The sequence below is a fragment of the Pempheris klunzingeri genome, chromosome 11, assembly GCF_042242105.1.
Source record: "Pempheris klunzingeri isolate RE-2024b chromosome 11, fPemKlu1.hap1, whole genome shotgun sequence".
Classification (NCBI taxonomy): domain Eukaryota; kingdom Metazoa; phylum Chordata; class Actinopteri; order Acropomatiformes; family Pempheridae; genus Pempheris; species Pempheris klunzingeri.
In genome coordinates, this window is record NC_092022.1 from 15,133,054 (window position 1) to 15,159,478 (window position 26,425).

The window sequence follows — 26,425 nt, forward strand, 5'->3', positions numbered from 1 at the left end:
GCTTAAACCCTCCTCCTTCTCCCCTCGATTAACCTCCAAAAGGGGGATTTCTCCAGCTGGAAATTTCTGCTGCGTCAACACCCAACCCTAGAGTACCAGACAAGATAGGGGGGGGGGGATTTGTTTGCAGATGGTGCTCTCGGGTAATTTTTGTAATTGTTGAGTTACCGCTGATCATCATCTGATCCGTATTGAGAGTTGGAAAGTGTGGCGTCAAGTGTTTTCTGTTTTTTTGGCGTCCGGGAGCTGAAAGCGTCTCTCCCTCGCCGCTTGTCTCTTGTCTGTCTCCTGCGCTGTGAGTATACAGTATGTCTGCTGTCTGTGTCTGCCCTCTCAAACCGGTCAGTTCCGTCTTCCTCCATTTTCTGCCATGCTTACCATGGGAGGTGGTGCGGGAGGGAGGGAGGGAGGGGGGTGGGGGGGCAACAACCCCACTTCATTCACGCTGTGTATGTGAACGGCAACGCGCGTGCGCCTGGCTGTCGTGCACCTCCGGTGTCGCCTGCAGCCAGGTGTGTCTTCATCAGATGATCTCTGGGAGTAACCGAGATCTTTCCTCTGTCACTCTTTGTGTAATCACTATCTTTGCATTGCGGGTTTTCCAAACTTTTTCATAAGAACTTAGATTGACAGAGGGGCTCCTTTTTTTCCCCGGGATTTCTAACTGTTACACCTTGTAGTGTGAGGTAAAGCCTTGTTGAGGAGATCATCAGCTGAGAGGACAGCTGGAGCTACTCTTGCACAAACTATAAGCAAATGAACCAGTACATACAATAATGCAGGAGATCCTCTGTCTCTGTCATTTTGGGAGCATGTCAGAATGGTGTTTTTTAGTGTAAAGTTATTTGTTTGAGGAACTTTAGAGTACCACCAATCTATTTTTGACTTGAATTTAAAGTGCACCCTCTCCCTGTAACGGCCAGTTAAATCTAAGCATCTTCCCCTGTTTGACAGTGGCTAACTGGATCTTTGGGATTAAGAGACCATCTAGTGATTTTTTCCAAATTGTTTTAGGCCTCGCTGGATTTGTCCGGTTGTTTTGTCCTTCCTACTACAGAGTTTAAGGTTGGTGCTTGATAATGATAAACCCTCCAAAGTCTTGTATTCAGTAATTCAATTACTGTGTGTGTGTGTGTGTGTGTGTGTGTGTGTGTGTGTGTGTGTGTGTGTGTTTGCGTGTGTGTCCATCTGCGCACATTTTGTCCTCATGAGCAGAAGCCAGCTTATCTTTGCATCTAATGTTGACAATGCCCAACTATATTCACATTTAAACAAATAAACCTGCCAGCCACACCATGGCACCTTGGCATGGACTGTCTCCCAGAATGCTTTGTGTCTGTGGGTTTCTCCCCTGCCGCCCCACCGAGGTGGCTTTCTCCGAGGTGGGGCTGTGCAGTATCACCATTATAAAAGCAGTGGACATCAGTGTGTGAGCATGTGACTGCACCTTCTCCATCTGTGTGTTCCACGGGGAAAATATAACACAGACCAAGACAACAGCTACGAGGATGAGTGGAGGAGGCATGTAGGCGAGATCGGCTGAAAGATGGAAAAAATATTAGCTGCTTGTGTGCTTGTGGGATTGCAAAGGAGGATTTGAAGCACTTTTCCACTTGTGTTATCTGTCATGAATGGACCTTTTAGAATTGATTAAACAAGATAAGTGAGTTAAATTTACCTTTTTTTTTTTTTTTTTTTCCTTGATTAAAACCAACATTGAGTGTGGTGTTTGTTGAAGGTGGTGGTGGTTGTTACAGTGGATATTATCCTCACACAAGGTTGCAGAGTTTGGAGGTTTGTGGGAAACGGTAAAGGTGTGGCGGGGTGTGAAAAGAGGCTGAGAAACGGAGGGGCTTGGTTTGGGTGGTAGTCAGGTTTGCAGCTCGTGACATTTTGCCTCTTCGCTGTGTGCGTGCATGTGTGTGTGTGCGTAAGCCTGCTGGTATGTAGGTGGTGCTCAGTGTTCCCATGCAGGTTGTGGGCTGAACTATGTGGTAGCAGGTTAGTCTGTTGCAGTTACACAAACCTTGGGGATGTAGTGTACTGCCCCCTCACAAGAGCATGTGTGCGCGTGTTTGTGCAGATAACATGACAATAAACTGTGCAGTAAGTTTACCTCATCTAGAGTACACTCCCCAGAAATAGAGAAAAGAGGGCAAACGCTCCATAAAGACACATTTGTTCCCTGTTAGCAACCTTGTACTCCATTCATCTCTCTGTCTCTATCTCTCTCTGCCAGTTTTCTCGTCCCCCTCGGAGCTCACTTGTTAATGGGAACACCTGTTTGGCTAACACGCTGCAAAATGAACCGTTTATACTCACATGTACACATCTTACATGACGCGTCTCTCTGGAGTTTTCCGACAACTCTGTCTTCTATCTAGCACTTTGTGAATATCATCATTCTCACGTCTGGGTTTCGCGTCCCTTCAGTTTGGCGCACATTAACCCCTGAATCCAAAGCGGTCCATCCCCCATCCCCTAATAACTCCCAAGGCTTTTTAGCTTAACTGCTTCTATAGCTCATTGTGCAGTGCTGAATACAGGTGTTCCTAATCCCCATGGGGTTACATGGATGCTATGGGGGATGTGTGTGTGTGTGTGTGTGTGTGTGTGTGTGTGTGTGTGTGTTTGTGTGTAACAGCTGTCTTCCCCTATCCACCTATCTGACATGCTCACCCCCCCCCCCCAGCAGAGAGAACAGGTGAGTATAAGAGCCCCCCCCCCCCCCACACACACACACACACACAGAAATACTCTCCGCCACCACACTTGTCTTTTCACATAGCTGTTAATATTTCATAGCCTTGTGTGTGTGCAAGTGTGTGCACATGCACACACCTGCATGCGAGATAAGATGTCAATGAAAGCAGTAAGATCTCTTGTTCTTTTCTTTTGTTCTTTTGTCCCTGAAATTTAAATTGGAAGGTAATTTGCAGCTTTCGCTCTAACTTTTATAATCTACGAGTAAGAATTGAAAGTCCAGAAGCAATATTGTAATTTGATTGTTGCTAAAAATAAATGAAAGGGGGCTTTGTGCAGTGAAAATGGCAAGATGTCAGAATTTTTCTCAGGAGTTGTTGATATTGCAAAACACCTTTTGGATCACACATTCCTGAGGAAACAGATGAGGGATTTCAGTTCGTGTGCTTTCATCAGGGTGTGTTTTTCTTTTATTTAGGAATGCGGAGCGGATAGGCTCCTTCCATCCAGATCCACATGATAACACAATGCTTATCTGCATCATGGGCTACTTTCTGGAATTTATGACATTTTCTAAGATCAGTTCTCAATATGCATCAGTGTCCAAAGTCGGGCCAGCCTCGAAATCTAATCAGACCCTCTCCTCTTTTTGTTCCTCCTAAATGCACTCCTAATTGTTGGTTTTATATGCTGAATGTTTTCACTTGTTCAGATGCTGTCAAAACAAATATTGCAACAAGTGAAGTGATGACGACTGTTGTTTTGCACGTCAGGTAATGCAAGCCAGGGAGACAGCATGCACATATTCTCCTTCCAATTAGGTTTTTGTCTGGTGTTAATGAAAGCACTAAGGAAAGATTAGAAGTAGTATTTACGTGGATAGAAAAAATTTCTCTTCAGCTATCTGATCTGTGCTAATGTTTCTATGTATAGAGCAGCTCACAACAGTGTCCTTTATATATTCAAAGCTTTGCATTTTCATCACCTTGTAGGTTTTTAGGATAATCTGACTGAAACCTTTTATTTCTGCAGGGATTAAAAAAGAAACATCAGTATTTTAAAAGTTAAAAATCTTTTTCCCCCTCCTTGTTAAAAACATATTTGAACAATCACACTGACTTGTGTGACAGTGATTCACACATGAGCATGTTTTAAAACATCAACCACTGATATCGCCCTGGTAATGAGCTGACATGGGACTGATTATTTTTGTTCGCCTGATTTGCATTCTTTTACCAGAAACTGAGTAAATATTTTGGCTGCTCAAGCAGACTTTTTGACATATTCCTACATTATTCACTTGTTTCTAAATCATTTACAAATTGGTTTGTTTGTCCTCATGGTTGCAGTTGTCGCTTCATTTGGCTCAGTGATGTAGACATGCAGGTTGGGAGTCCTTAATACAGTATAATCACCTTGCACAGACCAGTAAACCAGTGGGAAATAACTGTCTCCGCTAACACAAACACAAACACAAACACACTCACTCACTCACTCAAAGTACTCTATCAGCAAGATAGGCGGCATCCTCAGCCCTCCACTTTGCAGAAAGATCACCATTTTTAGACAAATTTATATAAAGCTATAAAGAACTTGAAAGTTTGGGCTTGGGAAAAAAAAAAAACCTCTTTGTTGAAGCTTGGGGTTTGCAGACCGGTGAAAGCCTTGTATAAGTACGTGGTTGTTAGTTGTTATTTTCCCAGTGAAAGAGTTTGTCTTTTATACACGCGGTGTGAGCATTTGATGAGAAATTGAGCGGCTTTGAGCAAATACATCTTTAGAAACAGTCAACTAGCCTTGGGCTGTGGCTGGTGAGAGATTTCCATATCAAAGCTCAGGTTAGAGAGGGAGCCGGCGAAGGCAGAGAGAGGAAGAAAACGAGTGAATGTGAAGGAGAGAGAGTGGGGAGAAGAAGAGGAGGAGGAGGAGAAAGAAGAAGAAGAAGAGGAGGAGGAGGAGGAGGAGGAGAAGGGGGTGATGAAACAGACATCCACTCCAAAAGAGTTCTAGCCCTTGTTATTCTGTCGCCTCTTTGTGCAGCACAGTTTAGTCTGTGTGTGTCAATGCTGTCTGTCTAAATCTAAACTCCTGCGTAGAAAAAACAGACAGAGGGACGGTTGGAAAGACTCAAATACAAACCAGCACCTTTCTCTACTCAATACCGCGCAAATACTGTCTCCACAACCTTATGTTGACGGGTGCTGACCACAGGAACGGTGTGTGGAGCAGAAAATGGTTTTTTACCACTAATACTGCCTAACATCTGACCTGTGAGGTTCTTCCAATATTTGGATCCCTGTTTAATATTATTACTAAAGCATAAAACCATCATTTTCCCTGGAAATATTTCTCTTCTTTAGCTATAAGTATCAGGCCTGACCCCATGGAATTGATGGCGACACTCTAATTAATGGATAGAGTTTTCGTTTGCCGCTTTTAAACGTGTGCGTGCCTGTGCGTGCGTGTGTGTGTGTGTGTGCTTCTGACTAACATTATCCTGCTTTGTAGAGTTTTGTAATCCAGCCATGGACTCTGGGTAGAGTGCTAAAGTGCTGCTAACAAGGCCTGTTTAACATTCTCTCCCCTGCTCAACATACAATTATTCCACTTCGCTGCCATTAACATGTACAGTAGGACTGTGCTTTTAATTGGCCTGATATGACTAATGCCAGATCAACTTGGATTTGCTAATTAGTTTTTTGCTTTAAAAGTGCCATCAGGACATGAAATATTCATTGATGTGAGGTGGAGCGAGGACTGTGGGTGGTATTAGTGGGATATTAGTGGTATAGGCAGGCTGTTCGAATGTGTTGGGAGAAGAGATTGAACCTACATTGGCCTGTTGTGGTCGGTTATTCATACTTTGGGTGAGGTGTTAGTTTTTCGTCATAGTTTTAGACACCCACACACACACACACTCACACACACACACACACACACACACACACAAAGAGATGCACGCACATTAATCCCGCGCACGCATACACCACCTCCATTCTCGGCATCACAAGGCCACCTCTTCTTCTCCAGCCCCCACCTCCTCTCTATCTCAGCATGTCCTGCTCTCACCTCCCCCTCTGCCCTCCTCCCCCTTCCCATTATTTCATCTCTTCTTTTTTTTCTCCTCGTCTCACATCCTTTTCTCTCCTCACCTTTTCCCGTTCCCTCACTTCACCCTAGCCCCCGTCCTCCCCATGCCCTCTGCTCCATCCCAGCTGCATATCCCTTGGTCTCCTCCTCCTCTCCCTCCTTTTCTTCCTCCTCCACCTTCTCCTTTTCTTTTTTCCCTCCCACTCCTTAATCTTCCACCTCTCCTCCTCCTCCACCACCCCCTCCTCTGCTGTAAGTGGGCCAGGTGCCTCCTGTGGCCTCCCCTACTCCATTTCTCATTTTTACCCTTCCTCTACTCCCTTTCTCATTTTTACCCTCTCCCTGTTCTCTTTCTAATTTTTATCCTTCCCCCTGACCCTAGCTCATATTTATATATCCCCTTAATTCAACAGCTAGCAGCAATGGATGCAGGGTCCAGTTTTCTGCCAAAACACAAACATTTTGTTTTTTTTTTTGGCCTGATGCAATCTTAGCTGCCAAAGTGAGCCAAGTTAGAATAACTTCTCTGTTCAGGTTAAAAAGTGATGTCTCAAAGGAGAAGTTGGATTATTTTGATTCATAAAGGATTTTTCCACACCAAAAAATAGATGCTCAGTGTATTATGGCATGAACTTTACAAACTGGTGATGAAGGTGGAGTTCTGTCATTGTTTCCGGACATTTTATGAGCTGTCGTGTGTCACTATACTTCCCTTTATGAAGAGAGGTAAAGCCGATCCAAATGTGAACAGAAGTGAGTAGGTTCACATCCCCTTTTTAGTGGCGAGGGGCAAACTCCCCTAACGGCCTTCTTGCTGCTCTCTCCGATGTTGCATTCACACAAACGCATGCAAACCCACACACACACACACACACACAAACCGAAATGTGCATTTACGTGGAAGTCTCATTGTTGTTGTCTTTTTGTTCTCTTCTTGCTCTTTGAATGTGCACGGTGAGCTGGCAGTGCGTTTTTCACCTCATCTCGTCCTCTCTATTTTCTTTCCCCCCCCTCGACTCCTCCTCTTTTCACTCATTGTCATTCTCTCTGCCTTTGTCTCTGGCTGGCTCTTTCTCTTGCCCTCTTTTTTTTTTTTTTTTTTTTTTAACTCTCACTTTCTCACCCCCGCACCCATCCCTCCCTCCTGTCTTCTATCTCACCTCCCCCCTCCCGGTTGTTTTGGTGAGTGCGCTGGTGTGTCACGAAGGGGGTGGCAGTTGATTGGTAGTTGGTGGTTTGGACGGACACCTGATACTGGCACTGCCTCACAATGTGGGAATGTGTAACTTATTCAAAATTAGGTTTCCAATGTGGGTGTTGTCCTTAGCGATGGTGAGCACGATCATGAGAGTTTACACAGTGGTCCTTTTGTCTCTCTCTCTCTCCCTTTGTTTCTCTTATGTCTAGCTATAACACTTATGTACATGAATTTGCAGTTCTTTCCATCGCTGTCGGGGAAAAAAGCAGTAGTTCTAAAAAGCCTGCAAGCCATGGCAGCGGCTCATGTTAGTCAACAGGTGACAGTCAAACGTCAAACTGCATTGGAGTAAACACGCTCTGAGTGAAAAGACAGACAGATAAGGAGGTGGGTGGTGGGGGGATGACAAAAGAGGAGAGGACAGGACAGAAGTGAGGATCCAGGTGAGGCATTTGTCTGGTCAAACCTCGCTCTTCATCAATCACAGTGGACGTGGTAGCCTCAAGCGACATCGCCATCCATGCAGAACTCCATAAAAAAGTCGCTTGTTTTAAGCAATTACATTTCAGCAAAAGAAACTTTACGTGAAACTTTACTTGAAATCAGTTTTTTTTTTTTAGTGGCTTTGGAAGACATAACAGTAAATTGTTGTGATTCCTCCCTGAAAAACCAGTCGCAGTACAGCACAGACACAAGGAAGACAAAGAACTTCAATGGTTTTGCATCCTCACTGACAGCCATTAGAATTTACCCAGCAGAAGGACCATAGCCAGTCTCTGTTGAAACTGTAGAAAAGATCACTGAGGGGGCAGACCCTCAGTATCGACGCTACATATTGATGAACGTCTGTGGTGATACACTGTGTACTATATTGAACTCACAAGTCTCGCATGCAAAATTGAGCGTCCTCCACGTCCAGTTCTCCAGTATTCCACTAAGCAACCCTACAATAGATGAAGAACCCACAGAGGCTCTGCAACTATCGATCTGGAGCGACACTGACACTCCCTCTATCTTCTCTTTCTTCTTTTACTGCTTCAACACTACTTTTCTTCCATCTCTCTTGCTTTCTTGTTTGCTCTCCATGTCTCTTTACTTTTCCCTTCCCTCTCTTTTTCTTCTTGTATCTCCTGTCTCCCTCCCTCTTTCTTACCCTTCACTGTCTCTTTTGTGACTCCAAAATGTGAGTCTCTCTATATTTAGATGCTCCTCTCCTCTCCCGTTGATTTCTCTCCCTTTATCTCACCTCCTTTTTTTCCTCCTGTTGAAGGACAGATTCGCAAAAGCGCTCCAAGATTCATCAGTGTTGTATAGTAGCTGCTTTTTGATCAGCTTGATGAGTGACAACGCAGCCTCAGGCTATTATATACAACTGTGTTTTCATAAACACTACTCTATCTATATGTAAATCACTGTGCTGCTCAGTTGTTGTACGGAAGGCTTTTGGAACGTTGGTAAGTTGTAAGTGAATGTTGCATGTTGAGGGCTAAGTTAATATAGTAAAATTATGTGTTTTTCTTGTTTATGTGTGCTCTGGAGTGTTTGTGAATTAGATTAGCTGGGAGTGAAGTCTCTTTTAATATTTGCTCAGGGGGGATGGAGGGTGTGCCTGTTGTCCTTGTGAGTACACACTTAAGCTGCTGCTTTTTTGCTCCCCTCTTTGCATGAGCTCATTGTAAGCTGCGGCCCAGTGTGGATTTGAGAAAGATGCCTCTGTTTGCTGTCTGACAGAGCGACAGTCACACCAAGTTACCCTTACACACACAGACACACTCTCTGGACACCCGCCTCGGCACCAGATAGCGACCGGCCACCAGCAGTGAGTCACCATCCTTCAGTCATTCACTTGCACATTCAAAAACCACACATTTTAACAAACAACAATTAGCTTTCCGTCCTCAGACATTTCAGGCGTTTATTCCTTTAGGATTGGTTTCGTAGCACCATATGTTCATTTCTTTACATTTTCTTCCTCCTGGTAACCCTCTATTTCATTTCCTCCATACTGTTCATTTGCTGTATGCATGTATGTGTGTTTTTGTTTGTAGCTGATGGCTGCAGTGACTGCTTTAACAGCTCGGGAACAGGCTGCCTGTGTTCTGTATGGTACAGTCATGTACAGTCGTGTCTAGCTGAGTCGTGACAGGTTGCTTTTTGCTGTGACAGGTTTTGTGTTAAGACCTATGAAAGGGTCTGGACAACCACAAGCATGCACGCACGCGCACACAGACACAAACACATACACACACACACACACACGCACACACACACACTCCTGAGAGGCTTGCTGGCAGAGAGAGAGATCAGGGTGGGTGTTAAATGTGAATTTTGAGCCACTCCATAGCCTTATATTGTCATCATCACTTCAGCCACAAAGCCATTTGGTGCTTTTTCAAATGACAAAAATTGAGTTAAACTGGAGGAGAAAAGGCAAGGGGATGTAAACGTCAGCTACAGGGTTAAAGGGAGAATTAAAAGCAAATTCTGTTTATTATTTATCATTATTTATGTTTTTCAAATGATCACACAGGTTAGAAGTTAAGTTAAAAGTGGGCGCACCCAAAGCTCACCCAAATGTCAGATACAATCCCTTACTGCACAGGAAAATTGTGACTGTTTGTACACTATATGGCCAAACGTATGTGGACATTTCTGTCTACTTACAATAGACAGTATGTGTGTACCTGAGGCCTGAGGCTGTCATTGTAATGGCTAGCTCACTTAATTCCACATGTGTGGAAATTAAGATAATGCGCTTCCAACTTTGTGGCAACAATTTTGAAATGGCCCTTTCCTGTTTCTACAGGACATGGAATTGGTTTTTTTTTGGTGTAGGACTTACCTGGCTTTTACAGAGCCCTGAACTCAACCCCTATGAACAATTTTGGTATCAACTGGAACACCAAATGCTAACCAGGCCTTATCCTCTAACATTCATGCAGCCAGGTTTGAAAATTTTGTGGAAAACCTTCCCCGGGAGTTGGAGGCTGTTATAGCAGTGAATTATAGCCCATGGTTTTTAGATGAGAGAAAAACAAAAGAGATGGACAGGGTAAAACCAGGTAGTTTTTGAACTACTAACCCTGGTCAGGAAAGCAAAAAAAAAAAAGAAAATATGATGCATGTGTGACCAGAAAAGCCTTTACACAACACAGTTCCCAGAAGTAAGGAACTTATGCCACTATTAGACACTGTCACACCTTAAAGCGCCAACTCCCATGAATTCCCTCATGATATCAGGGGTTTGTACATCTGCTGATGAGTCTCCAAAGTGTTGCAGTGATTAAACCAGGTTTTGCACTAGAAGATGTGGTCACTGTCACATGAGACCCCCCCCCCCCCCCCCCCCCCACCACCCCCTCCACCTTTACCACTACCACAATTTTCCTCCCACCTGTAAAACCAAATACAGACACTTCCTGAAAGTGATTTCACTTCCCTGTACCATACAGATATGCTTTCTCAATGAAGTAGCCCTTTCCTGTCTTAAAATTATACCTAAGTCTGAATAATTATGGGAAAGTACTGTCGTGCATTTTTGTTTAGCCGATGTGGTTCTGAGGTGATTAATAATAGCAGTGAAGATAAAAAGTAAAACTCAGTAACTAATGATCCCCTTGGGGCATAATGAAATTATTAATCAACACACATACATCTAAACTCTGACTAGATGTTCTTCTTGGGCTTCTCAAGCATATACATTACTGCACATACATTACTTAAGATTGCACCACTGCTGCAACGAGAAACTGTTGACTGATGTTATTTTTTTTACACTAAACTTTAGTATGAAGTAGATAAATGGACGATTTCAACGCTGGTAGTAGACATTTGAATGACAGCTCCTATCTCACAGCTCAGTTCATCAGGCCTCCACCCGGGTTTGCAAAGGTGGCCAAATCCCAGCTACTCTATATGTTAACGGTAACTCATATCAAACAAAAGACCCACTGTCTGGCTATCTGTTCCCGTCCCTTCACCTCACCTCTCCTCCCCCGCTCTCTACCTTTCACATCCTCCCTTCCCTTTTCTTCTCCCATCCTCTCCTCCTCCCGTTCCACTCCTTTTATTTCCGGTTCCCAATCTCGTTCCTCCCTGTCCTTTCACCTTCCCTTCTCTGCCTCCCTTCTCTATAGCCTTCTTTCTCCTGCCGCTTAGCTGTCTTGCAGTCCTCTTCATCCGCCCCTCTCTGCTCCTCCCTCCCGCTCTCCCCCTCCTTTCATTTTGGGTTCTCCGACAGTGGTAATGAGATGTTTCATTATTTGCATTTCACAGCTTTTAATAGAGAGAGAATTTAGGCTAAGCCCCGGGTCGTCAGTCAGGGAGTTACCATGGGAGACATAGCAGGCTTAGGGGCCTAGAGAGAAAGATAGCCCAGAAACTACACACATACACACACACATGCACAAGTAAAGAGGAAGACACAGAAAAAAAGACAAACACAGAGATGGGTAGATGGGGTTTAATGACATTTCTCACCCTTTTTGTAAACCTTGTGATATGTCAAATAACCTCTCAGGCACTTTTTGGGTCATTGGAGGAACTCGAGGTAAAGTTGGCACTCCGCCATTAGTGGTCAGGCGAAAGGACATCAGCATCAGCGTCTTAGAGTCACAGCTCTTTTCCAGTCATTCTGGGATGATCCCAGTCCATCCTTACTATGGTTGGATTTCCATAAGATCACTCTAGGCTTAACACCTGTGTGGCTGAAGGTGAGAGGACAAGGTGGCAGAGAAGGCCTGGAGCTACACATTAGTGTCATAAGCTGGACCAGAGGCTTATAGAGGCAGGTGCACTGACTGAACATGTGCAAAAAGCATGATGAGCAGCGTGAAGGCCTTCGGGTGTGGATGTGGAGGGTCCAGGTATTGTTTCCGGGCGGTGCGTGTAGGAGGCGGCTAAAGGGGGGAGAGCGAGGGATGAAGCGAGTAGCGCTAAGTCTCCCTAAGCCTCCTGGATCCTCTTTGGTCCCTCTCCACATGACATGGCTATCCTTCTTTGAGTCAATCTCTTCCTCCACCTTGGCTCCTTGGACGCTGGCCAAAGAAATGGAGAGCGGACGGAGAAAGGGAGAGCGCGGTAGAGGCGCAAAATGTGGTATGATTAGAGCTGGTGGGGAAGGTGGAGAAAATAAAGGTGGACAGATGGAGGGTGTGTGATAAAAGAAACCGGGGAAACTGGCAACACGAGCACGTGGAGTGAGATATAAAGAAGTCCGAGACAGAGATGAAATGAGAGACAAACATGAACAGCAGCTTATTTTCAACAGAAAATAAAGGACAAAGAAGCTAAGAACGAGCCTTTCACAGCTAATAGCTTTGTTGTGTTATTTTTTCTAATTGCAGCTTGCATGCCTGTCTGTGTCTAACTGTGTGCGCATGTGTGTCATGTGCATGTGTGTGAGTATGTGTGTGTTATTTTTGTCCATGCCTGCCTTGTTGATGGGCTGCCACCCTGGCTTGTCCCGGAAGGCTGCCAGCTCCGTCGGATTGGGGATTAACCCCAGGATAATGGCCTTGATGCCCAGTTGAGTGGAAGCAAAGCTGTTTAAAAATATTGGCTGCCTGAGTCACTCTCCCCTCTCTTCCTGTCTCCCCCTCTTTCTATCTTCTGTCTCTATCTTTCTAGCCTTGCTGTCTCTGCGATTCTGCTCTATCTCTTTTCTCTCGGTTTTTCACTCTTCTTTATCATTATGGGTCTTCGTCTCTTTGCCTTTTACTTCTCTCCTTTCACTTTGCTCAGTTTCTGTGTAACTTCATCCATTGACCACAAAGACCTTTTATGGGCCTCATTTTTGCAAATATTCAATTCAATCAGTAACATTTATCACACATTTGGGATTATATTTTGGATTTCAAAATAACAATAGTAAACTTTTTAAATGTAACACTTTTTTTTTTTGTTCAAGTGGAGGAACCAGTAGATTTTACTGTGGTAAGTAATGGCTGTCCTCTATTATGCTGTCATGTGTTTGGAGAACAGTGCCTCTATTGTCCAGCTGAATATCATTTTAATTCCACTTATGCATGCTGTCATTTTTTTTCCCCAGTATTTTCTCTCGTTATTTGGGAAAAGTCTACTTGCAAGCAACCCAATTCTTTCTCCTTATATCCTTTTAATTTTTATAGACATTAGCATAACATCTCAGATAGTCTCTTAATACCTTTTTCTGGATTTTTTTTTGTTTCATTTTGTTAGGAAAGCTTTACATAGTATATAATTCATTTCGTGCTGACCTGTCAAACTGTTTGACTTTTCCACAAAAACTGCCTGCTATGTTATGGTACTGTGCTGGTGCAAGTCCCCACTAAGAAATATGCACAAAAAAAAAGGGAACGTGTTGCATTTTAGTTTAACTGATAAGATGTTGTTGCTGAGGCATGAAGCTGGGGTGCTTGACAACATAAATGCCAACTCTTGGCCACTGAATCCTGATTTGATATCCCCTCCTTCTTCCTTTTCATATTCATTCACTTCTTCAATCTCTGGCCAGTTTTTACTGTGTTCTCCCCGCTGATTTTCAACAACAGTGCCAGATAAAAGTAGGGACGTGAAAAGGAGAGAATTCACTACTAATGGAGGATCCTTACAAGTAAAAATGAGATGAACCGATAAAGTGTTGGTACATAAAAACTGGAGATTTATTGCAGCACCATGCTTGGAGGAGTCGTACTCTGTATAGTACAGTCAACTGACAGACTGCAGCCCAATATGTGTCATCTCTGCTGGACAAAATGCTTCTGTCAATACAGTACTTAAATTTTTTTTTCTGACTGACTTTTGGCCATTTGGGGAGGCCCAATTTACTGTAAGCATAACATTTGCATATTATCATCATCATCATAAAGTTGATGGGGCGAATGAGTTAGCAAACAGTTACATATTTACACAGCACCTGCCACCTAATGAATGTAAATCCAGTATTTATCCTCCTTTTAGCTCAGTTTTGGTCTTCACCCACTCCTGAGAAAGACATCTGGCTCTTTCACCAGCTAGTTGTGTCTGCCGACAGTGTGGTGCTGTGCAGGTAGCACATAGTCTGCAGCACAACTATTTATTTGAAAACAGCTGCCGTGGGTAGAAACAACGCTAATGAGAGCAGCAAGAGAAAATCAAAACAGCGGGCCATAACAACAGAACAAACATAAAGGCTCTATAACATAGACATGAGATGGGCGACCTGTTTCAGATTACACATGACCAGTATAAAAAAATGGATTAGTGCAGATCTGCAAAGATAAAAAATAAATGTCAGTGATCTTAAATTCACCAAAAATGCTCATAAGCTTTGGTCATTTTTGTACCAAACGTTCATTAGCAGAAATGAGTTTAGCCTGCACGTCTTTTTTTTTTAAGGTTATCAGTCAATGTTTCCCTTTATTTATTAACAGGTTTATTTATTAATTTATTTATTAATTTATTCTTTTATTGTTTTTACCACTCACATGAAGGACTCTGTGAATCCTGTGTTCCCTCAGTTTGAAATGCTCATCCAACCTGAGTAATTTTATCAAATAATAAGCACAACTGTTGCATTTGTTGAGCAGAGAACCACAATTTGAATGTAGAGTGATTAGTTGAGGGTGGCAATTCCGCGAGCAGCGCATTGGCCACTAAATGAAAATTTGCCCTGACCAAATGAAAATCTTTTAATTTGAAAATATAACGGCAAGTGTATGAAAGTGCTTGGATACTGCTAACGCACATAAAGGGACCTGCAGCCAGTTAAACATTGTACCTGTGGTGTGTTAATAATTAGTGAATCAACAACGTTTTCTAAAGAAAAAGTGAGCCTCAAGTTAGTTTTATTTGCAAAAATATATGGTGTAATCATGTACTAACACCATGTATGAAGATGTTTCACATGTTGCAGCATCTTCATCCAGTGTGATGTCGAATACCTCATGAAATCACAGCGTGAGCCCGCTGCGAAAGCTGTCAATGTTAAACCACCGTACAAACAAAGTATCGCTCTGCCTTTGATCCACAAGGACCTTGCGCTCTGTCTCCCCACGGTTCTGTGCGGTCAAGGAGGCAGAGAAGTGGCTCGGAGGGACAGGTTGCATTAAGAGAAACACAAGAAGGAGGAAGCCCCATTCTCTCACTCCATCACACGTCTCATCTCTTTAGTCGTCTGGCTGGGGCCTAAAGTGACTTTGCTTTGATGTGACCAGGACAAACCGGGTGTGATGCCATGACGGCTCTGCTAAGCGTGTGAACGTGTGTGTTTTTAGTTCTTGCATGTGTTTGTGTATTTAGGGGCAGAGGCTGGATATGTGTGTGTGTGTGTGTTAAGAGGGGAACGGGGCTCTTGATCGTGTGTGTGTGTGTGTGTGTGTGTGTGTGTGTGTTGGTGGGGGGATGGGGGGTGGTGGTTAAGGAGGACATTCACTTTTGATTTGGCCTCAGAAGGGTGACAGGGACTTGGAGCTCTGGTGGCATGCTTTACTGAAACAATCGTCTCTGACCACAAATAAGCGCTCACAGACTGCCAGACTGCCTCCTGATGACTTTTTCCTCGCTTTTTTTTTTTTTTTTGTGGTGAAATTTCATAGAGGGATGAAAAGCTTTTTTCTGCTCTGTGACATCCTGAAAGCAGGCTTTAGTTTCTGTAGCCTTGGTGAGACTGCTAATACTTTAGATGAGACACAAAAGTCTCTGCCTCTCTCTCTTCACTTGATTGTCTGACAAGTTCATTTTACATCTTACTTTCCCATCTTGTGTCAAGTGTGTATTTAAAAAAAAAAAGTGCTATAAATCAAGGCTGTACTCACGTGGAAGAGAGAATGGGTTTTGGTCCTGACTGTTGATGGTCTGAGCTTGTGAGGTAAGATGGAGTAGCTCTGAGGAAATGAAAAGCCAGGATGAACGCTGGAGAGATTTTTGTGGGTGTTTATATGCTGTACTAGGGGTAGCGTTGGGATTGGTTCCTCTGGAAGGGGGTCTTTGACTGGAGGGAATTGGACATGCTGAAATTAAACAAGCCAATTAGGCGAGCATAGAGTTTAGAGGTCAAAGCGCACTCCATTAAAGTTCCTCTTCTCTGCCTAACTACTAACTCAGTATGTCTCCGAGTCTGTTGAAGCAATAAATCTGATTAGACCTCTCCGTCTCTTTCTCTCTTTCTCTCTCTCTCTCTCTCGGTCCTTGACTGTTGTTTCACCGTCCACTGATCATTGTTTTTGTTACATTTGAAGCACCATTTAACAAGTCTTTGGCCACAATCCAAGCTACACATTCACGCTAAATACACACTTGTACTCTTGCCGAAAAACTGTAATACTCCCTGTGAAACGTGCCCTCTTGAATCAGAGTGCAGTACCACACTGACATTATCATTAGCTCTATGGGCACGCATTGCCACACAGAAGGATAAGTTGCACTAATGAACTTTTGTCCCTATCACCAGACTTTCTCTATTCACACAAGCTGGCTTTTGTGAATTTCTTAAAACTTCCTAAATTGTCAAGGTTTTTTGCCTTAATGCATAAATTTATAAGTTTTTTTTTTTTTTTTTTTTTTTCAACCAAAATACAAAAAAGTCACTTACCTCAACTGCTGTGGTTTTATTTGTCCAGAAATCAAGATATCCCTTTGAATGTACTTTTGTTTGGAAATGCCCTCCACCGAAACAAAAATGTCCCTGAAAACTGTTGCCAGTGTATTCCGTGGATTATCTTGTGTAACTAGGACATCCTGTTTTTTGAGATGCTGCTGTTTAAATTTTCAATATCAGCTTTGAATGCCGTGAGCACCACAAATTAATTCGCATCTACTGTATTGGATTGGAAGAAGGATTGTTTTCTCAAGTGCTTTTCATTATTGTACTCACTAATACTGGGACTAGTAATAGATATGGTCATGGGGAGCCTGACCTATGCAACACTTGAGCAATGCCAGTCTTACTCCAGATGTTGATAGCTGGCTTTTTTTTTCATTGCTTCCTCTGAGCTACCATTAGATACATGGTTCAAATCAAGGCTGCTGACCGGCTTGTGCTGCAGTGACCCTATATTTCACCATCCACACTAGCTGGAAAAATTGTGGAATAGAATTGAGGTATTTCTCAGTGAATTAATGACTTTTTCTGTGTTTTGTATGTGGCTCTGATGTTCTATGTTATAGACCAAGCTATACAATTGAGTGTGCCAGTGGCCCTGAGAGAAGAAGTGCAGAGAGAGGAGGAGAGGAGCTGCTGTGTCTTTAAAGCTGCTTGGTTTGTCTCCAAAGGTGAGAGGTGGAGACTCTCAATACCTCCATCAGGGCAATGCAGAAAGGAAAAAATTTCTCAAGGTTGGAACGCCAATAGATTTTTTTCTGAGAAGTGTGAGCTGGAGGATAAAAACATTTGCGTCAAAACTTGCTTTTTGAGACTCTGAGGGACACTGTCTGCATTCACATCCTAGTTTCCCCCTCACAATTCTTTATTTCTATGACTTAGAGAGACGCCAGTCAATCTGAAAGGTTGTGAGCAAGCCATGCATTGATCAGACCCAGGACAGTTTTTTTTCCTTCTTTCTTTTTTTTTTCTTGAGAAAGAAAGGCTTCAGCAGTTGTCACCGTCACTCCATCCGCTCATCCACTGCTGTTCATAGGAGGTGTGTTTGTCCAAGTGGACGTGGGAGACACTGTGGATTTATCTGATCTTACAAGCCATCAGGTTGAGCAGAGCTTTGCTAAACATGACCTGAAGTGTGCCGGCCCCCGAGCAAACGCTGCTGTCACCTTGGCCAACCCGAGCTGTCATCTCTCAGAATGGCCCATGAGAGCTGACAGCTGTGGCGTTCCCAAAACAAATCACTGCTGCGTTTGGTAACACTCTGCGTCCTCGCGATTTAGCCCTCACCAAGACGAGAGCGGGAGCGGCGGCTGCTAATGCTCTGGCTAATGCACTGCCTGAGTTTGTGTGTTCATCTTCTTCTTCTTCCTCTCTGTGTGTTTGTGTGTGTGTTTGTGTTTGCAAGGGCTTATGCGGTTTCTCTTTGTTTTTCCACCACCTCGTTGAATGGCTCAACATAGCAATGTGCACATCTCCCTTTGTCTCCTTCTGCTCTTCTCCCTCTGTGGCCTTCACCTGCATCCCCTCTGTTGTGTGAGCTCTTCTATGCCATCTAACCTATACACAGCAGAAAAACACAGGCAATCGTGTATTATCTACACTGAAGGAAAGACCACTTCCATTTATATGTTACATATTTGTGTGCCTGAAAGTCAGAAGTCGAGAATTTTTGTCGATTGTAAAAAATTAAGATCTTAAGGTTTTCTGCGGCTTTTATTTTGTAAGATAAAGCAATAAAATATAGCAGTGTCCCTGTGACACTACTGTGAATCTTGTCAATTAATATGGAAAAGTTGGCTCTTCATTCGCTGACAGTTGAGTAGCTCCATAAATTGTCATTAAGGGTCTTTTCTCTGTAGTTTTCGGAAAAACTTTGCCTTCACAACCTAGACTGAACTGTGCGAGATCAGAAACACCGAGGTGAAGGTTCAAGAGTGAAGTTTCGTCTTAACTAGACAGTTGATTGAATATTCACAGTCGAAGGAGAGATGGGGAAAAAAAATAACAAGACACTGAGGCTGTTTATTGATAAATTCAATGGTAAAGTGGTCTGTACTAAATGAGGTGTTTTTCTCCCTCTCAACTGTGTTATGCTTTTTAACTGACATTTTTAATGAGCTTACACACACTCTCTCTCTCTCTCTCTCTCTCTCTCTCTCTCTCTCTCTCGCACACACCCGCACACACCCCCACACACACACACACAAATGAACCTGTCAGCCACGGTTTAAACACAGAGATTTTTGACTATTTGTTACTGGGCTGTTTTTAGACATCAAACTACAGCAGTTGAGATGTGGTCTCTATTGATGCCATTGTTTATATGTCACAGTCATTACTGAGATATCTTTACCCTGGCTTGTCTTTAAAGGAGTGGTTCAGCTAAATTTGCTTATTTTCCCCCCTTACGTGAAAATGAAACAGTCCAAGCATTTGAATGTAGGCACGGCCATCAACCACATGCATGGACTCAGAGGAGAAATAACTGAATATGTTGCTAGAAATCTTACTTTGCATTTCGTTGGTCCTTTACTGCACCGTGACCACTGCGGTACAGTCATATTTCCACACTGTACATTTAACGGTGCAATCTATTGTATTCTTACAATACTTTTGAAGTTAATTTCTTGCATGTCTTCTTTCATTTCCCAGCAGACGTTTGGAGGAGAGGCTTTTGTTCAGCTACACAGATGAACAACAGGAAGGAGGACATGGAGATCTCCTCTCACTACCGTCAGCTCCTGAGAGAGCTCAACGAGCAGCGGCAGCACGGCATCCTCTGCGACGCCTGTGTCATTGTGGACGGAAAGATCTTCAAGGCCCATAAGAACGTCCTCCTGGGCTCCTCACGCTACTTCAAGACTCTTTACTGCCAGGTAAGGGACTGCTACACTTGGGAAGACAGAAAAAAAAGTACTTAACAGACTCCCTCAACCTGTCAGATTGTGCTAGTTTTGTTCTGTGTGTTTTTCCAGTTGAGGACAGTTGTGTTATCTTGCATGAGATAAATAAACAAGAAAACACTATGGACTCTCACACTCTCTCTCACCCTTTAGGTTAAAAAGGGTGCAGAACCTCACCACCAGACTACTGTCACTCACCTGGACATCGTCACAGCGACGGGCTTCAAAGCCATCCTGGACTTCATGTACTCGGCGCACCTCGCCCTCACCAGTAAGAACGTGATCGAGGTCATGTCAGCCGCCAGCTACCTGCAGATGACAGACATTGTCCAGGCCTGCCACAGCTTCATCAAAGCTGCGCTGGACATCAGCATCCGCTCTGAGATGGCTGACGAACTGGCAGACTTTGAGATGGGAGCAGTTGCTGCTGCTGGCATAGGTGGAGGTGGAGGAGGTGGAGGAGGGGTGGGTATAGCAGGAGCAGGGGGTGTAGCGGGAGCGGGTTTAGGAGGAGGAGGAGCAGGGGGGATAGTGGGCATGGCTTCTGAAGCCCTGGCCTCCATCATGTCTGGTCGCAGCACCTCCCCTTGGCTGGCGCGCCGCACCAGCCCAGCCAACTCCTCTGGGGACTCGGCCATCGCCAGCTGCCACGAGGGAGGCAGCACGTATGGCAAGGAGGACCAAGAACCCCCCAAGAGCCATGAGAGCCAGGAGGAAGCCTGCCACGACTCTCAGCCCGCCTGGCCGCACGACTACAGGCCTGTCACAGTCAAAGAGGAACAGGTGTCCCCCGCCTCCTCCTCTCATCCACGGGACACTCCCAGGGGGGCAGCCCAGAGCCAGGGGGAGCAAGGGGCTGGAGGGGCTGCTGTAGGTGGTGGAGAGGGGCCCTGGCAACCCCTATCAGGGTCAGGGCGGAGGAAGAACAGGAAGAACAAGGACACGGTCAGACATATTACCCAGCAGGCAGAGAGGAACTGGGACAGAGAGCGGGACAGAGAGAGAGGCAGGGACAGTAGGCCTGGATCTCCTCTGCCCTCCATGCTGGCTGTGGCTGGATGGAACTACAATGGACAGGAAATCCCAGGTAAGGCTGACAAACCTGTGTCTCACAGTGTTTACTGTCCTCAGTTGTTGGAAAGTGCTTCTACACTATTTTTCTATGTGATATTGCCAAGTTATCTGGATTTGGATATTCTCACAGCAATAGCATGTGTTTTCAGGCCTGAATACTGTTATTATAGTGGATTTGTTGGTTTTATTATTAGTTTAGTGTCACAACAACAGGTGGGATTAATTTGGACTGCCTCTCCAAATTGAACAGATGGATGCAGGCCAAAAGAAAACAGACATGCACTTCTCTCTTGGACAGGATTTTGCGGTGCAGATTTGATGACTTTGAGACTTTTGAGCTTTCTGCGTTGCTGCAGTTTTGTAATGTTGGCACCTACTTAGTTAGTTACCCAGTCATGTAATTAGTGAATGACTGGTGAGATAATAAGATTAAGCTAGATAATTAGGTGACAGTGTTGTCTCAACACTCAACTACAGCAGGGCCTAATTTATCTGCGCTTGTCTTTTTAGAGACTCTCTAACCAACAGGGCAGCAGTTGCGTGCAAGCAGTCAAACAGCTTTGTTGACTTTTGTTGAACTCAAGTTCAACAGAGTGTGCATGACGCTTTACAGTGCATGTGCACTTAATACTTTGAATCCTGAGTGGATAGTTCAATGCATGTCAGCCATCCGCATGGTTCACTAGTATAAAATTACCTCTTTTCCCTCCTCCGGGTTGAGATTAACAAGCTTCCACACTAACGTGTTAGGCCTAAAATGATTATCTCAAATCTTGGAGGTGTGAGGTGAAGCCTGGGTAAATGCAAGACAGATAATACAATCCTCTCCTTACTGCAGTTTATGTAACACACACTCCCACATAAACAAGCAAATGCAAACACAGCACAAACACACTTATTTATTTTGAGAAAGCATCTCTTGATCCTCAGCCTTGCAGAATTGTTTAGTGAATTCCTTTACACTAAAAACTAATACATGAAAAACACTTAGCTCTGTGTGTGTGTGTGTGTGTGTGTTTGTGGGCCTGTGTGTGTGCGTGTGTGTGCACACTGGCGGGCCCAAGGCGTCGATAGGTAGATCATTAAAAGTAAGAGAAGCTAATCCTGGGCGCATTAAGGGAGTTGGCTGTGAAATGGGCACACGCGTCGCGCAGCGAAAGAAAACAGGATAATTGAATTGACCTGGGTCACTGCACGGATTACCAGCGCGTCCTCACCATCCCAAGCTCCTCCCCCTCTCTCTGGGGTTTAGGGAAGGACCTTCTGGAAAGGGCAAGAGGAGGGAAAAGGGAGAGAGAGTTATAGATGAGAGGGGCAATGAGGGAGAGAGAAGAAAAATGGAGACAGAAAAAATAAAGGCATAGTATCCGTACGGGCTTATGAGGGTTTGTCTGCTTAGCTTTAAGTGTCCTAAATCCCAGATTTTGTGACCTGCAGTCAGACTTTATTACGGTGACCAAGTACGTATTGTCTCGAGCTTCACAGTCACACACATGCGCTTGCATACCCACATACACCCACAAAGTAAATGGCACTATTAAGTCCGTTGGCCTGTTCCATGGTTGTGTCCTGTGGTAGAAGGTAGAGTTTTAGTCTGGCTGTGGTGAAGCAGCCATTACCGAGAGAGGTTTTCTCACCTAAAGGTTAGAGGAAGTCTAGTGTTGCTGCTGGTGTAGACTCACCTGGTGTTAGCCAAAAGACAACCATTTATCCCCGGTTTCAACTGGGTTTCGGGACTGGGCTCACAATGGAGAAGAGTGGGATGATCAGCTATTTGGGTCTCCTTCAGAGGGCTGACCTTGCCATTTAGCAGTAAAATATCATGTTACCCGTGGGCTTATATGACGTTTAAGAGTGGTAGTGTATGACAGGCAGGATGTGTTTCACTATTGTGTGTTGAGTCAGTTTGCAGGAGGTGGTTGTGGTCTGTGTGTTTAACAAAGGTTTGGGGGTTTGCTGAACAGGTTTAGTGAGGTCATTATTGGTCTGTATAGAGGGTGGTGTGTTGTGCTCTTCTGCTTCTATCATTGCTCTTCTGCTTCTATGATTGTCATGCCTGAAAGTTTATTTGACCAAGCCGGAGTCAAAAATACACAGGATTTCTATAGGCTTATGAGAGTTTGCCTCCTTAAGTCTTAAGTCCCCTTAAGTCCGGTTTTTTGAATCAGATGTACAGGCATATGGGAGGGCCGAGGAATTAGAAAGTGATGTACAGTTCTATTTAAAGCTTCTGCTTACAACATTGCACATCAGTGCAATGGAGGCAAGGTAAACGGTAAGCGGTGACATACTTGGTGTGACACAGTTTGGATTTTTGCTATGCTCAATGCACAGAAGAACACTTCTGTTCTAGAAAACAGTAGAAACACTAGCTAACACATACAATAATGATATGAATAACTTGACAATAATTAAATAAACAATCATAATGAACAAATACAAAATGTGTCAATATCACTATGATTGTTGGATAATCCCTGACAGGTCCACACTGCATTGTTTTGATGATACAGCATGGCAGGTGAATACTACTGTATTTTTTTAGGCATTAAAATGCATTGACATAATTACTCATTAAAGGGGCAGGCACATTGAGAAAATCTTAGTAGGTGACTGGGTGAACCATCTATCACCACATAGCATAAGCTACCATCAACCAATTAGATCCATGAACCATATAATATAGTTAAAACTCTTGCCGAAGCCAGTCAGGAGAAGTGCCGTACTTTGCTCCTCTTTCAATGAAGAAATACCCTCCAGTTCAGATGTAACTGATGCTTACACAGCATCTGCGCCAACTTCTTAAGAAGCAGTTGCTTCTTGCTGTCATCACGCCTAAACCCAAACTGAAACTCACACCAGTTGGTCCAAACCACTGTGGTTCGGCCCAAACTTGGAGCCTGGTGAGCTGGATATTCGTGTGATGGTGATTTCGCGACCTCAGCTGCCTCGCACGATAAATATAAAACAGAATAGCAGTAAACGTTTGGCATATCAAGCAACATTTGCTTGATAAATTACTTAAATGATTTTGAAATGACAAATTGTCAATTAATTTTCTGTTGATTAAGTAATGGAACATTTTTGCAGCAGACATTTCGACTTGTCACAGCAAGAAAGGCACAGATTTAATAAATAACGCTAATGATGGCTCTGTTCCATTACGTGTCCCAGTCAGCCATGACAGTAATACAGCAGGCACAATATCACTACCCTGAATGTAGCACACCTAAAGTATTAATGCTATTAATTACACCTGTGAGTTTCCTGTTATGAGGTCTGCCATTGATTTCACTAGTATCAGTACCTTTTTGTTTTGGGTCTTAATTTTAGGATCTGTCAGTATTTTGGAAGAAGGATTCTAATCCAAAGTGCATTTTTCGGTCCTCACGAAGATGAACAAACAGACATATGTGTTGCATTCCAGATGTTGGCTTCCATGAAGGAATATGGCAGGTATAAAGTAGAAAGGGCACCTTCAGTCTGAGATTAGCTTAATTGCTTCATTCTTTATTGATGAGAAGTGCCCAGACACACTCTGTTTCTCTCTCACATTCATCTGTGATCGTTGCCCATGCTTCACTATTAGAAACGCTTATATTACATACAACACAGGGGCTGCTTGACTTCGGATTTCGCTGGATTATTCTGTAATATAAGGATAATATATGGCTCAGTGTATTAGCACGGAGCTGTTTCAAAGCGTTTGTATGAAAATGCTGTGTCTCCGTGTTGACATAAACAGATGCAGGAATTAGGATTTGTTTTCTTTAGATCCCCTTCCCTTGCAAACATCTGCTGTGTTCACTTGGTGTCATTATTGAGGCCACTAAACACTCAACTACCTTTTCTCCCTCTCGCTAATGCTTGATCTCACTTTTTTTTCCTGCTCACCTTGTTTGCTGACACAAATATTTGAAATCTTACATGTGAATTAGGAAAAACAAATCAGCACCGCTTGCATTCCAGTGATCTGATCACGTGCATATATTTTTCTGCACTATATTTGAGGTGACAAATTTTGAGGAGGGGAGTTTTAAATAGTCTCCACTTCTCCTGCCTGCTTATGTCGTAAACCTTTAAATAATTACCTGAAATTATTTTTAGTTTGGCCCCCGCTGCTTCATACAGACCTGGATTAAAAAGCATCTGCAAATCAAAGACAGAGTGTTTTTGAAAATCAAACGTCAAGCTTTTTTAAATAATTCAGTATATTTTTCTTTTGATGCCTCATATCTGCCTCTCTTCTTTTAATCCACATAGTGCTGAAAAGATGAGTCGATGAGTCGAGTTGATCGACGGACAATTAGTTAACAGCAATTCTGATAATTGATTAATCATGTTGGAAAAGATATCAAACATTTGCTGGTTCCAGCTTCTCAAATGTGAGCATGGGCATTTTTTTTTTTTCATTTTTGTTTGATTTGTAATTTGAATATTCTTTCCTTTTGGATTGTTGATTATAAAACACAAGTTTCAGTGCTTGAAATGAGCATTTTTTAGAAATGTCTCACATTTTATTGACTAACCAATTAATCCATTAATTGAAAGAAATATTGAAAAATGAATAGATGAAGAACATAATCCTAAATTGCACCTCTGATTCCATGCTGTCTATTTTATATTCAGACTAAATACCACAAACTACACACGTATCACACTCCAGAGAGGTTGAAATTATATATATTTGATTATATAATTGGCATATGCTATGTTTGTTTGTTTTCTGTACTTCAGTATTTGCACTATTTCAGTTATTTGTAAATGTGTTTGTCCACAAAGGCCTAACCTTCTTCCATTATAAAGTATATTTAAAAATATTTTCACCACGTTTTAATGTTAGTATTCATTTTTATTAAAGTAGGTATTACCTTTTCAAAAGAATCATTCACTCTATGGCACCTTCACTCTCAGATCGAATAGGAGCCTGAGTTGGTGGAAACATGAGTTAACGATTGATTTCTTTCCTACTTCCTTTATACTTGGGGCAAACACCAACTTGATCTTTATCCCACATAATAACAGCACTGGAAATACTTTTTGTTTTTTGTTTTTTTTCGCTCATATTAAAAAAACACACACTCACACAGAAAATGACCTTTAGTGGCAGCTTGGGGGATTTTGGCAATCCTGTACATGGCCGATGTGATGTACACACACACACACACACACACACACAGCTTAGAGCATCTGATTATGTAGACGTGAACAGTTCAATCACACGTGGGCTGTTCTTTCCATTTCCCTCTAGCTGTTGCACATTGATTACATTGAGAATCTTTTTTATTTTTTTGAAATACAACATCTTTATCTGACTCTCTTCCTCTCCTCTCTGTGGTCTCAGAGTTTCCCTCCTCTACCACTAATACACACACGCTTACACACTCTGACACACATACACATGCCCACGGAGACATACAAAAAAAATGAGAAATCATTTTTCCGTAGAATCTTCTCCTGTTTATTCCTGCAAGCTCTGGAACACTGCAGTTAGCGTTGCATGTTTTTGCTTGTTTGAGTTCAGACCTTCATCCTTCATGGCTCCGGAGCCTCCTGGACTCACCTGGGGCCTCTCAGAACTGCCCTCTAGTTTGCACTTCCGCATAAACTTTCTCTCTTTTTTTTCTCTCTCTCTCTCTCCCTGCGCTCCTCTCCCCAAGTCTCGGCAGTCTAAAGGTGAACACTTGAAATAATGAATCGGATCCCCCTTTCGCCCCCTTCCTCTCTGTATTCCAGTTAAGACTCTCCCCATAGTATTTGCACTTCATTAAACTTGAAATAGGTTTAATATTTAAAACACCTGAACAGATTTCAACCCCCTCACCCCTCGCACACCTCTCCACTTTTTCTCTCCCTTCTCCTCGCTCTCAGTTTAATAATCTACTCTCATATTTCCTC

At 43.3% G+C, this 26,425-nt stretch overlaps 1 protein-coding gene across 2 annotated transcripts in view; it reads left to right on the forward strand.

Annotated features, from left to right (window-relative positions):
* The window catches only part of zbtb46 (zinc finger and BTB domain containing 46), a 56,001-nt gene that overhangs the window by 1,275 nt on the left and 28,301 nt on the right, over positions 1-26,425 (forward strand). For both annotated transcript variants that reach the window (XM_070839990.1, XM_070839992.1), the window contains exons 2-3: positions 19,203-19,426; positions 19,607-20,540. In XM_070839990.1, coding sequence (XP_070696091.1) covers positions 19,241-19,426; positions 19,607-20,540 — 1,120 coding nt within the window. In that variant the 5' untranslated portion in view covers positions 19,203-19,240. The remainder of the gene's footprint in view (positions 1-19,202; positions 19,427-19,606; positions 20,541-26,425) is intronic.